This window comes from Lissotriton vulgaris, chromosome 10, assembly GCF_964263255.1.
Source record: "Lissotriton vulgaris chromosome 10, aLisVul1.2, whole genome shotgun sequence".
NCBI lineage: Eukaryota > Metazoa > Chordata > Amphibia > Caudata > Salamandridae > Lissotriton > Lissotriton vulgaris.
The window spans coordinates 473,678,938-473,695,728 of record NC_141698.1 but is presented as its reverse complement, the minus strand read 5'-3'; the positions used below and the strand labels follow the sequence as shown (position 1 = coordinate 473,695,728).

General features: G+C 47.0%; 1 protein-coding gene across 1 annotated transcript in view; it reads right to left on the bottom strand.

The window, feature by feature from the left end:
- LOC147685423 (syntaxin-binding protein 4-like) overlaps nt 1-16,791 on the bottom strand; it is a 986,001-nt gene that overhangs the window by 486,394 nt on the left and 482,816 nt on the right. Inside the window, exon 13 of the mRNA XM_086939786.1 lies at nt 11,522-11,649. Within this exon, the coding sequence (XP_086795912.1) occupies nt 11,522-11,649 (128 nt within the window). The remainder of the gene's footprint in view (nt 1-11,521; nt 11,650-16,791) is intronic.

Below are 16,791 nucleotides of genomic sequence, written 5' to 3'. Positions count from 1 at the left end.
TTTTATCTTTTTGGTCTTGTTTACACAGATTAATATTGGTTATTTTGCTAAAACTGGTGTGGTGTCCTTTTGTAGTATTTTCACTGTATGACTGTTGATTATGTGCAAATACTACACACACTGCCTCAGAGATGAGCCAAGCTACCAAAGGGGTGAGCAAGGGTTTTTTCAGTAGTGTATCCCCCTTACCCTGACTAGAAAGAAGGGTACCCATTTGGCCAAAGGTTCAAACCATTGCCTCCTAGGGATCCCCATCTCTAACATTAACCCTTACTTTAACTCTTACCCTTATCCAAGCATACCAAATCACCCGCTCTTAAAGTATTACCATCATCCTCACCTAGCCCTTAATCCTAGCTCTACACAGAGTTTAGGAAATTTAATTCATTCTGCTCCTCAACCTAATTTTGTTGCTAATTCCTTCAATTTGATATTCTATCCAATGTTCTTTTAAAAAACGTTTTAAATAATTTTATATTTTCTTGCTTTGTTTTCTCACTATTTTCATTTCTAATTTTTTTTCAGCAGTTTTGAAGCATAATGGAAAGTGGGTGATATGGAACTACACAGCCTTCAAGGATAAATGCAATTTATGACAGTACTACTTTGAGCCTCTCTGTGTGAACATTAATTGGCAAATGCTAGAAAGTTAAGTAAGTGTAGTTGCTGAAGAACGGCCACCAACCCCCTCTGGTTGCAAGCACGCTGCTCCTAAAAAGCACAGACAGGATTTTTCCACTTCTTCCGTTTACATGTAGAGCAAAAATGAACTCTTCCCTCAGATATATAAGACAAATGCAATAACAGAAGTAGTAGCGTGAGCTTTTCTCATACATGTGCAGCATGAGAGTGGCAGAGCAAGTTTCTATTACACAAAGTGCAGTTTCACCACAGGTAGAACAAATGCAGGTGCCTTTAATACAAAACATGCCCAGCCCAGGCAGAAGCAACAAGGTCATACTCACAGGGAGAACAACTGAGGCAAGCCAGAAACTGCCTATCTGCCTAGATGTGGTGTTTGTACTGCCCATCATAACAATATGGACTAGAAGGAGGGGCTGTATTTAAACATGACTACAAACGATAGTAACTGTCATAAATGGACATAGTGAGCAGCATTCCCTAGACAGTGGCTGTCAGAACTGGAGATAGGGAGGCATTCTCTATTCTATTGATTTCTGAAATGGCCATTGTTGGACTTGGCCCATTTTCTCAAAATGTTTCGCTTTTCACCCCCCCTGTTTAGGATGTCTCCCCCATGGTAAAGAACACTGTATAGGCCATGTGTGGTGTGAGACGCCATGTTAAATGTGACGCAATGGTGTGCGCACCTGTAATACCCCTATCGTAAACATGCACTTTACCGAGATGACGCTTTCAAAATGGATGCCATGGCTGTGTGTTGTGCCACCTGGCTGCAGTGGGTTAGCGGTCTAGTTGTTTGGTACCCTGCCATCCCAGCATTTGGAGGGAAAGCCTGGCACCCAGGGTGCTCTACCCCTCCCCCTGAGTCAGTTTGAACCATTTCCCCAGAGGCTTCTAGAAGCTTCTGGCACTGTCTGTCAGGAACTGGACGAAGGGGTCACTGATCAGCATCGTTAATTGCCGCGAACTACAGTTTCCAGCATGCCCGGGACGTCTGTCGCGTGCTTGACATGAAGCACGCAAATTCCCAGAAGTAAATACAGCCCCCGAGAAGACGGCGGGCCGATTATTCTTTGTGATCTCTGAGGCTGCGGTTCGTATGTCCAGGAGTACCGGTAAGATCTATCTGTGTACTTGTTGCAGAGATTTGGGAACACCGTATCGGTTTGGGTTCACGTACTATTGATTAAATGAGTTAGAGCTGCCTCGTGTGAGTGGCTTTCCTTAACGGTGCTCTCTCGGCTGAGAGAGCGTGAGCATATCGGTTTCCCGTTGGCTGAAACAGGCATTTCTGCTGTTTCTTTGCGGGGAACAACTTATTATTTCTTTGGGGAAAACACAGAATGAACACGTTCTGACTGTGAGGGAGTAGAACAATGTTCGGTTGGGGATCCAGCCATACTCATATTTCCTGCATGTAAACTAACTTTGGAATCACGGTCTGGAGTGTCCGCTTTCGAAGCATTTCAGGATTATTCACCTACAGCTGGCAATGTTAAGACTGGATTAACCTTTGCCTGCTATGTTGTTTTCGTTATCATCATTTGATGTACATCTTTATTTTCCTAGCACAGGAGTGACAAACTGGGGGAGATACAGAGGGATTTATCTAAACTACAAGCCATGAACCCATGTGTATATATAGGTATGTTGTGTATACATTGACAGGAATGATATTGTACTAAGGGTATGAGAGTTCCAACGCTTGTTATATGTTCTTCTGTTTCAGTTGATGGATCTCTGGTCTCACCTCATTCTTCACCCCTGATTTACAGCTTCCTTATTTTTCTTTACAGGTAGGAAGTAGGATAGTACAGGGTTATGTAGTATTGTGTCCTTAACAGTGTTCTATTAGTCATTACTAGAGTATAGTTCTAAGTGTGTATGCTCTTGTCGTTTCAGGTCTCCCTCCCTGCCGTCCCCTTCCTTTCCTTCCCTCGCCTGACTATCCTAGCAGTCTGTGTATTGTCTCCAGACTCTTTGGGACGTCGTGAGGGGGAAGTTATAGGTACTTCGGCACAATCCCGAAGGAACAAGAAGGTGGAGCCTGACACTGTCTGGGAGGTGGGGTGAGGGGCACATAAATAAGGGGGCTATGCCACCATGTGCTTAGTCAGAGCAGGGACAGGAACGTGAGGGGACCTGCGGCAGGGGATACCACCACTTGGGCCTGTGTGCTGGACCCTGCAACAAACCAAAACCCCTCTGCTGTCCCCCAGGGCTAGTGGAAGCCACACTGCAGGAGTGCAGGCTGCTGTACAGGAGGAGTGTCAGGCTACAGTGGAGGATGGTGAAAGCCTACTGCCCTGTCTTACTGACCTTGCCCAGTAGTGCCTGGGGCTTCTGCTGCTTGGCCACCGAGGAAGGAGCACCATCCTAGGTCCCTGAGGCTGGTGGGACCTTGCGCTACACGAGCGCTACACCTAAAAGCTTTCACCTTGCGGATACCCTGCCGGGGTTATCTCACAGGAGAATACCAGGACGGGTTCCCTAAGCAAGCGCTTAGAAACCGCTCGGTGATTTGCGCTATATAAATTCCTGTACATTTACATTTACATTTGAGAGCTGCATGTATAACTTGCGCCGTGCCTTCTAAGCGCTACAGCGCAAGATTCCGCCCCCTGGTGCTAATTTAAATAAAAGCGGGTGCCTACCCCACGTGCGAGCTGACTGGAGGAGCAACTGCCGAGAAACAGAAGACGGGAGGCCACCCCGCGCTTCTAGCATGCCTGAGCATAAGCGCATGTGAATCGCTGCTGGAGAACTCACCACCGCTGCCCGGGGGACGTTAAGGTGGCTGCGCGGGCTTTGCCGCACTGAGACCAGAAGAGGGGCCGCTGAAGATCGCCGCAGCGGCCCCCGAAGCCTGGGGAGGGCCGCCGCGGTATTCTCTCAGTGCTGCAGTAGGAGCGTTAGGCCTGAGAAGCCAAGGAGGGCGGTATCACGTGGTTGGGGAAGAAATGCGTTACTTACCTGTAACAGCAGTTATCCAGTATTGGTATCTTTCATAGATTCACATGCCTGAATCATTCCCCGTCGTCGGGGTGGGAGTCCCCGGTAAATAATTATAGTAATGTTACATAGACATATACTTAGTACTAGGCCAGAGGCCTCACATTAGTAGCCTATCTAGGTCCTTATGTAAAAAGGACCAAACTTTGGCCAGGAGCCAATCAGCTACTATCACCCTCCTCACCTTCCTGGAAGGAGCCCTAGTCCCTCAGATTTTCGTAAGCACAGTGCTAAGTAGTACCTACTGAGAGGGTAAAGGTGAGCCCTTCCAGGGGAGGCGGGTGGGTTGCATGTGAATCTATGAAAGATACCAATACTGGATAACTGCTGTTACAGGTAAGTAACGCATTTCTTATCCAGTATTATGGGTATCTTTCATAGATTCACATGCCTGAATCAGAATAGCAAGTAATAATGAGCACATTTCGCATAATACATCCATAAAGACATAATAATCTTATCATAAGTTGTTACACAGATTATATAATACTCACAACCTGATAAGAAATGTGCGATAAATTACCTGGAAGGTGGGATGATAGGAAGAAGGCTCACCACTACTGAAATAGATGACGTAGGACCGCCTGTCCCACTGCTGCATTCTTCATAAGTTCAGAATCCAAGTAGTAGTGCTTGGTGAACGTATGTGGTGTCTTCCATGTCGCCGCTCTGCAGATGTCGACAATGGGTACCCCAGCGAAGAGCGCCATGGATGTGGATACCGCTCTAGTGGAGTGTGCTCGAACCTTTGAAGTCAGAGGATGGCCCGCCTGTTGGTGACAGAAGGCGATGGCCACTGAAATCCATCTGGAAATGCTCTGTTTTGTCAATGCTAGGCCTTTCCTGGGCCTGCTAAATGCAACAAACAGTTGGTTGGACTTCCTAAATTGCTCCGTCCTGTGTATGTAGAATTTGAGACATCGTTTGAGGTCCAATGAGTGTAGAGATCTTTCAGCCGCAGATGATGGATTCGGGAAGAAAGATCTCAGGACAATAGGTTCGCTGAGATGGAAAGAAGACGGAACCTTCGGTATAAACTTAGGGTTAGTCCGTAGAATGACCCTGTCGTTCTTGAACTGGATGAAGGGGTCTTGCACAGAAAAAGCCTGCAGTTCACTCATTCTCCTTGCGGACGTGAGCGCCAGTAATAGAGCTGTTTTCCATGACAAATATTTTAGATCTGCTCTGTGGATTGGCTCAAACCGGTGTTTCATTAGTTGAGCTAGTACCACATTTAGTTGCCATGTAGGTGGAGACGCTCTAACTGGAGGGAAAGTTCTGAATAATCCCTTCAGAAACTGTTTGATTAGTCTGTTAGTCCATAGTGAAGCTCCACACGAAGATCGTCTGAACCTGGATATGGCCGCCAGGTGGACTTTTATTGAAGCGTGTGTCAGCCCTGAATTGGCTAGGTGGAGCAAGTAGGGCAGAATTTGTGCTGGAGTAGAAGTGAACGGATGTAATTTCTGAGCTCTACACCACAAACAGAACCTTTTCCACTTGAGGGAATACATCTTATTAGTACTTTCAGCCCGGGCCCGGGCTAAGACGACCCTGCATTCCTGTGAATATCTAAATCCTGGAACTCTCTGAACTCAGGAGCCAAGCCGATAATTTTAGAGATTTTGGATCCGGGTGCTGGACTTGTCCCTGGTTCATTGTGAGGAGATGTGGGCATGTCCTGAATAGAATTGGAGGTTCCAGCGATAGAAGGTGTAGTTCTGTATACCATTGCTGGCGTGGCCACGCTGGGGCTACCAGGATCATGGTACAACTCTCTGCCTTCAGTTTCCGGAGAACCCTGGGGATCAGGGGAAACGGTGGAAACGCGTAAGCAAAGACGTTGCACCATGTCATCGAAAAGGCATTCCCTAGGGACCTTTTCTGGGGAAGCCAGCTTGCGTAATGTCGGCATTTCGCGTTCACTTCCGTCGCAAAGAGATCCAGGTGAGGCTTGCCCCAACGGGAGAGCACTGAGTCGAGCGTCTTCTGGTCGAGCTCCCACTCGTGGTGGCAAATGGAGCGCTGCCTGCTTAGCGAGTCTGCCAGGGTGTTGTCTACTCCTGGGACATACTCTGCCCGCAGAGAAATTTTGTGTTGTAGCAGCCAGATCCAAATTTGCTGAGATTCTCGAGACAACGTCCTGGATCGAGTACCCCCCTGTTTGTTCAGGTAGTGCATTGTGGTGGTATTGTCCGTCCTCACAAGCACTGGGGAGTTCCTGATTCGGGGTAGAAATGCTCGAAGTGCCAAGCGCACTGCTCGTAACTCTAGCAGATTGATGTGGAGTTGTTTTTCTGCCACTGACCACTGACCGTGTACTTGCAGTCCTTGAAGGAACGCTCCCCATCCTTCCAGTGAAGCGTATGTGGTTATCACATAAGGAGAGACTGGGAGTAGAAAAGGGAGACCCTTGTTTAAGTTGTCGCCCAGAAGCCACCATCTCAGAGCTTTCTTCATCACCTGAGTGATCTTGATCCAGTCGTCGAAAGATCCTGTACTTTGGATCCACTAATTTGTTAAGGCTTCCTGTAGAGGCCGCATGTGGAGGCGACAGTGAGGAATGAGAAAAATGTTGGAAGACATCATTCCTAGCAACAACTTGAATAGTCAAACCTTGACTCTCTTTTTGGTCTGAATGTGGACGGCCAGGGTCTTCAGCTTGACCTGACGTTCTCTGGAAGGGAAGGCTTTCTCCTGTTGTGTATCCAACGTTGCTCCCAGGAAATTGAGACGTTGTGGCGGTTGGAGAGTTGACTTTTCCTGGTTGAGTGTTAGGCCCAGATTCTCGAAGAGATGAAAGCAGGCCGAAGAGGACCTGGCTACGCCTGTCCGAGTAGGAGCTTTGACGAGCCAGTCGTCTAGGTAGGGAAAGACTTGGTGATGATGCTGGCGAAGGTATGCCGCTACCGGAGACAGACACTTTGTGAAGATGCGTGGAGCTGACTTCAGGCCGAATGGTAAAACTCTGAACTGGTAGTGTCTGCCTGCCAATGCAAACCTCAGGAATTGTCGATGACTCTTGTGAATGAGGATATGAAAATAGGCATCCTGGAGGTCTAAGGATACCATATAGTCTTTTGAATTGAGTAGGTGTAATACCTCCTGGAGGGTAACCATATGGAAGGACTGCTTCTTGAGGTATTTGTTTAGGTTTCTCAGATCCAGTATTGGTCTCCACTGCTTCTTCTCCTTTTTTCTGATCAGGAAGAATCGGGAATAGAATCCTCTCCCCTTCTGACCTCGAGGAACTCTCTCCACTGCTCTTTTCTGGAGCATTAGAGAGAGCTCCTGTTGAAGTAGGTTTAGATTCTTGTGCTGCATAGGACATGGTGGGTTCGGAGGAGGATGCTTCACAAACTCCAAAGTGTGTCCGAAGCGAACTAACTGCAACACCCAACGATCTGTTGTAATTTGCTTCCAATTGTGAAGGAAGTTGGTAATTTTTCCTCCAACTACGAATTGTGGAGAAGAGGTGGAGGCCTGTAGTAGAAAGCAGTCATTGGCATCTGTAATTGTCTTTCTTTCCTCCTTTCCCTCGAAAGGACGACTTGTTGTATGAGGATCGTCCTTGTTGCTGCCTCTGCTGATATTGAGGCTTGCACTGCTGGGAAGAGTTATAAGCGGACTTGTAACCTTGATAGCTGCCACGATTCTGTTGCCCTCTACCTCTGGACCCTCGAAAGGAATTAGTTTTGTATTGCAGGGTGCCTAGGGCTTTCGCCGTGTCGGTATCCTTCTTAATACATTGCAGCATGTCATCGATATGCGCACCGAAGAGTAGTTCTCCATCAAATGGCATGTCTAGAACCTTGGCTTGCACTTCAGGCCAGAATGCTGTGGCTTTAAGCCAGCCCTGGCATCTCAAAACCGCTGCTCCTGCCAATTGACGAAAGCCTGTGGAAGCGATATCCAAGGCCACATCGATCATCTCTGAAGCAGAGCGTTCGCCCTCCAGCAAAATCTTCTTAACTTCTTCTTTCTGGTCTTCTGGGATCGCTCCTAGATATGGGGCTATATCTGCCCATATCTGTCGATTGTAACGACCTAGTAATGCCAGAGAATTTGCAGCCCTGACTGATAGGGCGGACATGGAGGAAAATCTTTTGCCAATGGCATCAAGTTTTCTCCACTCTTTATCAGGAGGCGCTGTTATTGCCGCTGACGGGTTGCTGAACTTCTGCTGAGCGGCCTGTGATATTACAGAGTCAGGTTTAGTTTGGCCAGTTAAACATGCGGGTGCAGTGTCTGGGGCTTTGTACTTCCTTTCAACTCTAGCCGGCACTTGAATAAGAGTCCTTGCTCCCATATATAATCGATCACTGGAATGGAGCGAGCGGATCTCTTGAAGGGTTCCTTAAAATCATGAAGGAAACAGTCCTGCGTTTCCGATGCTATTTGGATGTTGAACCTTGCAGCCGCTCTCCCTACTATATTATGAAATCCCCCTAAATCTTCAGGGGGTGAATCGTCCTGTACTTGGTCTGGGGATGCTGGATTCGGGTTGGCGTTATCATCAGAATCCTCATCATGTATTTCACCTTCCTCGTCTTGGACCTCATCATCTCTCATTTCTTCCTCATATTCATCCTCATCCGAAGAAATTTGAGGAGGTAACTTCTCTTGCTCCTGACGCACAACCAGCGGAGGTGGTCGCTGTCGATGCTGAGGAGTTGGCGCTTCCTGTTGTGCCTGTACTCCTGATGCAGGAGCAGATGATGGAAATCTTTGCTTATAGTCCGAAATTAGAAACTGGAGGTCAGAGACAATTGTGGAGCGTCTATGATTTTCGATGTTTTATCAGGCATTTTTATCGTTGACTGCATCGACGTCGTTGATGTCCTCGTCGACGACGACGATGACGATTTCTTCGTCGACGGTGGCGTTGACACTGAAGTAGTCGACGACGATGGCTTCGTCGACGGTGTCGACGTCGACGGTGTACTCGTCGACGGTGTCCTCGTCGACGATGTAGTCTTCGTTGACGAGTAAGTCTTCGTCGACGGTCTCGAAGTCGACGTGCTCGTCGACGATGGTGTCGACGTCGACGGTGTCCTCGTCGACGGTATCCTCGTCGACGATGTAGTCCTCGTCGACCATGAACTCCTCGTCGACGATGGGATCTTCGTCGACGCTGAAAGCTTCGCCTTCGTCGACGTTGAAGCAGACGTCGACGGGAGCGTCGACAGAAGCGTCGTCGACGGTTTTGTGACAGGAATTACAGAAGGTATTGACCTACCCACCATCGACGATGTTGTAGCAGTCGATGCCATGGAGAAAGTAGACGCTGTGGATGTCGAAATGGAGACTGTCGACATCGTCACAGGCAGGCCAGAAGATACCATAGCAGGCTTCTTGAAGTCTGTCATCTGAAGAGAAGGTTTGACCTTAGGATGACCCTCCATGGACTTTGGCTTCTTGTGAGAAGGCGCAGCAGACTGACCTGGAGATGTCTGTCGAGGCCTTTTAGGAGAGGAGTGGAAGCTCCTGAAGGAACACTCGCTCTCACCTGAGGAGACTAGCTGCTCTTTATCCTTCAGTCTCTGGAGCCACAGAAGCAGTCGCCCTTCCCTGTCCTTCAATGTCTTGACCGGGAGAGTGCGACAAATCTTACATTCCTTGGCAGAATGCTGAGGATAGAGACAATACAAGCAGTCTTCATGCTTGTCCTCGATATGTAACCTCATTTTACTACAAGAGGCAAAGGGTCTAAAAAGCCCTTTTTTAGGAGTAGTAGACATAATAAATACCAAGACTCCTTTCAAAGCTGAAACTTGAAGAGATGATAGGGTAAATCCAAAGATATCGGAAAAAACCTGAGCAGAGCTCAGTGGAGACTCCCTTAGCACGACGTGCGGTAGAAAATCTGAGGGACTAGGGCTCCTTCCAGGAAGGTGAGGAGGGTGATAGTAGCTGATTGGCTCCTGGCCAAAGTTTGGTCCTTTTTACATAAGGACCTAGATAGGCTACTAATGTGAGGCCTCTGGCCTAGTACTAAGTATATGTCTATGTGACATTACTATAATTATTTACCGGGGACTCCCACCCCGGCGACGGGGAATGATTCAGGCATGTGAATCTATGAAAGATACCCATAATACTGGATAACTGGCCACGTCACCGGCCTCGCCCCCACCGCGCCCTACACGGATTGGCTGTTGCTGCCGCACCCCCTCGCCGGACGAGCTGTGATTGGCGGCAGGCGGCACACCCCCCAGAAGCTGCGCACGGATTGGCTGTGGGGCCCGAGGTACTGCCGGAAGCCAGCGGTGACGTTGCGGGGCTCCCGTAGCGACGAGGGAGCCCCGGGAGTGTTGAGAGACCAGAGCGGGAGCCCACCTCCCCGTCAGGGCCGCGCAGTGACGCGATTGTCTGGGGAGTGCAGAGGGGGGCCTGGAGGCACATTGTCGGTGCCTGCCCCTCCGTGGTGAAATACCTGCTTCCTGTTCAAGGCCCGGGCCCCAGAGCGGGTCCCGGGTGGGAAGCCCCGCAACTGTCGCCCAGGGGAGACCGGCAAGACAAGCAGGAGCAGAGTCCCGGAGCCCGGTGAGTGGGGCTCAGCTGCGTGGGAGTTGAGTCCTGGAGTCGGGGCACACTGCCGGTGACCGCCCCCATGTGACTGACATGTAGGGGTGGGAATTGGACAGTGCTCCCATCACCGAGTCCCGGGAGGGGACTCCAACACTGGGGGCCATTGTGTATTTAGCGAGCCTCAGAAGAGGGACTCCCACATCCTTCCTGCTGGCCTGAGCTACCCTACACAGCTGCCCTGCAGGACAGTGGGCAGCTGCAATGACCATGGGCCATCGTTGGGGGCAGTGTTAATTTGAGGGCCTCCCTATGCAGGATGCCTGCTATGTTTGGGAGTGGTGTTTCTGCCCCATGCTACGTGTGATCCTACGCCCTGCCAAGGTACTTCAGGCTGCAGTAGTATGCCCCTGTGGAATGCCTTACTATGCTTTCATGCCTAATGGTTTATTTTATGATGAATGCCTGCTGGTATTCGCCTACTGCTAAAGTAAGGCCTCTATGTTCTCCTTCTTCTGCTGATGAGGTATAGTGAGTTCATATGTCTACGCATAGCTTTTCACCTAATGTGTTATGCAGGGCCGGACTGGGAACCAAAACAGTCCCTCCCCCCCCCCCCGCCGCCGAGCTCTTTGCCGGGGACGTTTTTGGCCAATTTTGTTACAGGGCCGATAGCTGCAAAAACGGCCCTGTAACAAAATCGGCCCCCAGGGAGACCCAAAACCGGCCCCCACCTTTGCGGCGCACCGGGGGATTGCCCCGTGCCCGCTACGGCCACTCCGGGCCTGGTGTTATGCTAAATGGTAATGCTTACATTTTAATTGCAACATTGACCCTAATGGCCTTACCTTTTTCTTCTTTTTCACTTACCCTGCAAATAATCCCCCGTGTGTATATTGCCCTGGCGCCAGTTGGCGCAGCGTTGTGACTACTGTGATTTCCGTTGCAGTTTGAGACAATACACAAGTTATTCTTTTTCACCAAAACAGGTGTTGTCTCTCTTTTTGTGGTGTGCCTTGTGTGTCGTCTGTGTGTACTGCGTGGATGCTTCACATATGTCCTCAGGAGTTTGGCCTGCCCGCTCTGCACCATGCTATCCCCCGTAGAATTGGCTAACCTATTTCTAACAGCCATGGATTTGCTTCTAATGTGCATCTTATAAACACTGAATAACAGATGAAGCTTAGCAACCCTTCAAGCTGTCTCTCCCCAGAGATACGAACAACCCAAGGGACATCAGTCAAGCAAGTTTGTCATGCCTTGGGGAGGTTCAAGTCTTGCTCGCAAAGTCCTGCAAGGTGTGGAGCTGCAAGATGATTTGTACACCTGAACCTACCGAAGAGTGAAAGGCGGATGTGTCTAGCAAGGTGGCCACTTGGTGGTGAGTAAAGTGAAAAGAAGATTCATCCAGGCCTGCTTTTTCCAGATCACCCGAGAGAATCTCGCGAAACACCTGTAGAACATCTGTAAGGAGACAGGACAGGGAAAACTTTCATTAGCATTCATTAGACACACATCCAATAGCTGCAGCACATCTGTGCACAGAGAAGAGGTCAGTTTTCCAACACACTTATGATTCCGACAAGCAGTGTAAATATACCTAGTTGTCCATCTAGTAACATACTCTCAAATGTCTTTTCTCACACTCTGGAGGATATTAAATTGCACTAATTTAAAGCATGTGCTAACAGAGACATTGGTGAAGTGTGTGCAAGCCCTTACTCATTCAGTTTCAGTGAATTATTCTGAGTAGTTTTACTTCCATCTTTTCCTTCCTACTAGTTTATGGGTCCGTGTTTGTGCTAGTAGGGTCTTGTAAAGTGAGGAAAAGGGTCCCCCACATGATGTCAATGACAGTAACTATGTCATGGTGTTTATTTTTTTTCAGCATGTGTGGGATCTTTTTCCAGGCTTCCTCTGGTACCCTGGCCAGATGGCATACAGCAAGAACCCTCCTGGAATAACTCTGAACTGGCCGTGCATCCCCTGGAATGACAGTATCTTGACATTTCCATGTAAATTGTTCCTTTTCAAGCAGCTTTATCAATCCACCTACTTTTAGTCATATCTCTTTAAATGTTCCCGAATTGTAGCAATCCCCAATGTGTCATCTGCTGTGCATATTGTGTTTTCCTATTTTGTTCCTGGCTGTCCAGTCCACGATTTGACCCCTCCCACAGCCAATAGTAAGTGATCTATCTCCACTTCTCTTCAGCATGTTTTTGGCCTCTCAGTCAGCCAGCCAACAGTGTGTTGGTAAGCAAGATAATAGTGGTCAAAGATCAGGAGTCCTAGTCCTCCATCTTTATTGCCTCACAACAGCTGTATAATTCAGGTCTTTAAACAGTGTCTTTGATAAGAGCCACATGGCACCCTGAAAACTCCATTTGCGTCTGTACAACATCACCATTTTTGGTGATTTGCCATGACCCCCATAGATAAAGAAACTGTGATCAAAACACTATCCAAGTAATTCACAATTCAGGCAGCTGGTCAGGAGTATAACCCTCTAGAGTACCCAGTAGGAAAAGAGTCACCTTTCCCCTAATGGTTCTGAATCCCGACACAAGTCCAAAAAATCAAGTTCCTCAAGATTCAACAAGACCAACTCATGAAGTAGAAGACCATATTTTGGCCCTGTATTATCCTTGCAGTGTATAATCCTCAGTTCTCCAAGTTGTATCTAAGCATAACAACTAGCAACTCCATTATTAGGGAAAAGAGCAACAAGAGTTCTTACCACTCTGTTATCACATTACCTTCATTACTTTGACATTTGGGGCTGAATATAAATATATATATGGTGAGAGTAGGTCGAAATTTTACCCGGCGGAAAACTTCTTGCATTAATTACCAGGTAACTGTATCAAAAGCATTTTTGATCTCTTGTGGTACAATTAATGATTCTTACCGTCTTTGGACAATTATTCATAACATGTGATAGCCATCTAGAGTTTATGACTTTATTTCATTCTGGGTTAAAATGGCTTTGGCCTGGGTATACTAAAGCAGTCATCCTCCTCCTCTAGTCTAGATGATAGTGCTTTGATGAGCAGTTTGGCATCTACTTTTAATATTGGCAGGGGCCTATGCCCTTTAAAATCATGAAGGTCCTTGCTTGGCTTTTGCACCTTTTAGATAAGTATGTCTCCTTAGGAACATCAGCCATGGACACATGTCTTCACCCTATGTATAGACACTCAGAAGCTTGTCAGCTATCAGTTCAGAATGTTTATAGGCTTCTCATCAGTACCCATTATCATTCCCCTCTCCATAGCCTATACTGCTGCTTGCATGTCTTCCAGGGCAAGGCTTCTCCCCAACACCGTTTTCTGGCCATGTGTGAGTTTAGGCAGTTTGCTAAGACATAATCTCAAATTTCATTACAAGAACGGAGGCTACATTATGCATCTTTTAATGCAGTCTCCAAGCAGCCGCAAACATCATAATACCAAAGGTTCCAGAATAGAACATAAAGAATACATAAAAGGCATGAGCTGACAACAACCTGCCTCTTTTAAATGTGACTCCGATAAATACCTCCTTCTTTCTCTATAATATTTTAAGATTTGACACTATTTACTGTTTTTTCCTTAGCGTGGGCTAACCACCCCTCACGTCTACCCTACTTCCGTACCGATCTACAATTTATGGCGATCTCCCTTCCTCCATATATATATACACACACACACACATATATATATATATATATATATATATATATATATATATATATATATATATATATATATATATATATATATATATATATATATATATATATATATATATATATATATATATATATATATATGTATATGAACCACGTGACTCTTCTGGATTTCTCGGTGTTTCCCGCGCCTGCTCAGCACATACAGCACACCAGCGAACAGGGAGGAGACGGACCACGTTACATCAGCATATCGATGTTTATTCGGTACAACAGAAAGCAGCTACGCGTTTCTGGCAAGGTATGCCCTTGTTCACGCTGCAACATGTACATAAGACTGAATGCTTTTTAAATGCAATTCAAACAGTGACCACCCCTTCACAGTGACGTGGTGAGTCATGTGACTTAATGAACATAGAAAACATACTGCCACAGTAAGTATGAATGCATGTCATGGTGACCACCAAAAAGACAAAACATCACTGGTTAAATCCTTGTACATACAGTAATAGACCACAATAAATAACTGGTTAAATCCAATATATATATAGATATATATATATATATATATATGTGCTTTACTAATGTCTTTCCTTTTCAGGTCTGTTCTTCAACACGTAAGTGGTGCTTAATAAGTTATGGGATTCGGTGCTCCCCCCCCCCTTTTAATCTCCTTACTTCGGCCCTTTCACCCGGCGCCCGCACGTCATGCGCCCCAGTTTTGACCCCTTGAATCTCCTGTACTCGAGATTTTCTACCAACCTCGCACACCGCGACTGAATTTGGTGCTTCCCCGCTTTGGCGCTCACTTTCTGGGAGAGTGTCCTCGTCTGAGAGCGGCGCTTCCCTGTTCCCCCCCTAATAAAAGGAAATTACCTTGGCAACGGAGTTGTGGCTTCCTCCGGTTGACAAGGGCATTTCTTTAATATGAAGCACAGACCTCGGGTCCCGGCTGCAATCTCCATGACTACGAGCAGCGGCTGATCGCATTCCCACGTGAGCATCAGTTGCTCTTTTGACTCATCACGATCAGATGCTAGCTTTCCTTTGCCTCTTATATTCTTATATTCATATATATAAAAAACAATACATTTTATTATTAACATGTCTGACTCTGATTCAGATGAGGCTACCACCCCTACCCCCAATATGGATAAAGATGCCTTCAGAAAAATTATTGAAAATGTAATGAGGTCCTGCATGATGGAGGTCATATCCTCCAAAAGGTAATTCCCTACCCAGTAGGACAAAATTACTGAAATCCTCATTGATGATTCTGCTGAAATAAGGGGTCAAAGAACTAAGAAATACAAGAAATACAAGAATAATGACCTTGCTTCACCTATGAGCACCTCAGGAGGTCCTAGCACCTCTTCGAATCAGGAAGGTCTTAGCACCTCAACACTTAAATGAGGTCCTGGTGCCTTGATCTCCCTGGGTGTCCATCGCGGCACAACTTATCTGGATGCCCACGGCGGCACAAAACATTTGGGTGTCCCTAGCGGCGCAAAACATCACAGTGCTCAATATAACATGGGAAAAGTACATTTTTGAATGACTATGAGTCTTCTGATGTTCCTGACGAGTATATCCTAGACTTGGATGAGGAAGAGGAAGATTTCGACATTGCTGAGGTCGAACTTCCTACATCCTCTAAGGATAATATCCTTGACCCCCTGGGGGAAGAAATGTTCTCCCCCTAAATCTCAAACATCCTAGATCCTCCGAGTGGTGGCCACAAGACCACGCTGCCAAATTTATTAAGAAATGTCTATGCAACCTCCTTGAGAGGGATACCAGGAACATTCTCAGTGCAGAATGCTCGAGACCTTCTATTGAGGACAAGACTTGCCAGACTCCCAACCTAGACCCTGAGCTTATCAAGTTCCTCTTCAGGCTCGGTCGAGACCTAGGAAAAAGGATGTAGAGATCCCTGAAAGGTTGCCAGGACCGTCTTCTTGACGTCCTGGGACCTCTTGCAAGAATTTTAGACTCTGCCAAGGAGAGCCACATCAATGGCACACCTCTAAATACTGAAGTTATCAGAGGCCGGAGGCAAAGGGCCCTAATACTTTTGGGCAACGCCAACGCAAGCCTTAATGCCGAGAGGCGTAGGGCTGTACTCACTAAAATCAATTCCAAACTTAGAGATATGGCAGATAAAGAGCCTTCTAACAACCCTAAAGGTCTACTCTTTGGAGAGGATCTCGCAAAATCTCTCAGGAAGTATGTATCAACATTTACAGCCCTAGATAAAACTCAAAAAAATATGAGAAAGGTATTTAACCTGAACCTCTTTTGGTCAGGCCGGGAGAAGGGGCCTCCCTTCCGGCAGGTTTAATCAAAGGCCCTTTCCAAGATCCTGTGGCATAGGACGAGGATACCAACAGTACAACACCCTGTTCTACCCTTAAAGAGGTAGGGGGACCCGCTCAAGAGAATTCAGATCTTGTGGCTTTTCCAACAACATCAACTCTCCAAATAAGTACTCTTTCCCCTTCTTCCCCCATAAAGGTGGGAGGGAGGTTGAAACACTTCTATCACAATTGGAGACACATCACCCAGCACCCTTGGGTTCTAAACACTGTCAAGGGTTTTATGATAGATTTCACTCATATTCCTACTCAGACTTGTTTACAGAGAGACATACCTCTCCCTAGATCAACAAAAAATAGTAGAGGAAGACATCTCCGCCTTGCTTCAGAAAGGTGCCATAATAGAGGTTCCCTTGAAAACCCTTGCTTGTGTAAGCACACACTTTTGGGTAGTAAAAAAAGGAGAAAGGTTGGAGACCCATGATAAACCTAAAGGAACTCAACAAACATCTGGTCTACAGACATTTCAAGATGGAGGGCATCCACCTACTGAGGGATCTTCTCTTAGCAGGAGATTGGCCAGTCAAATTGGACTTAAAAGATGCTTATTTCACCATTCCT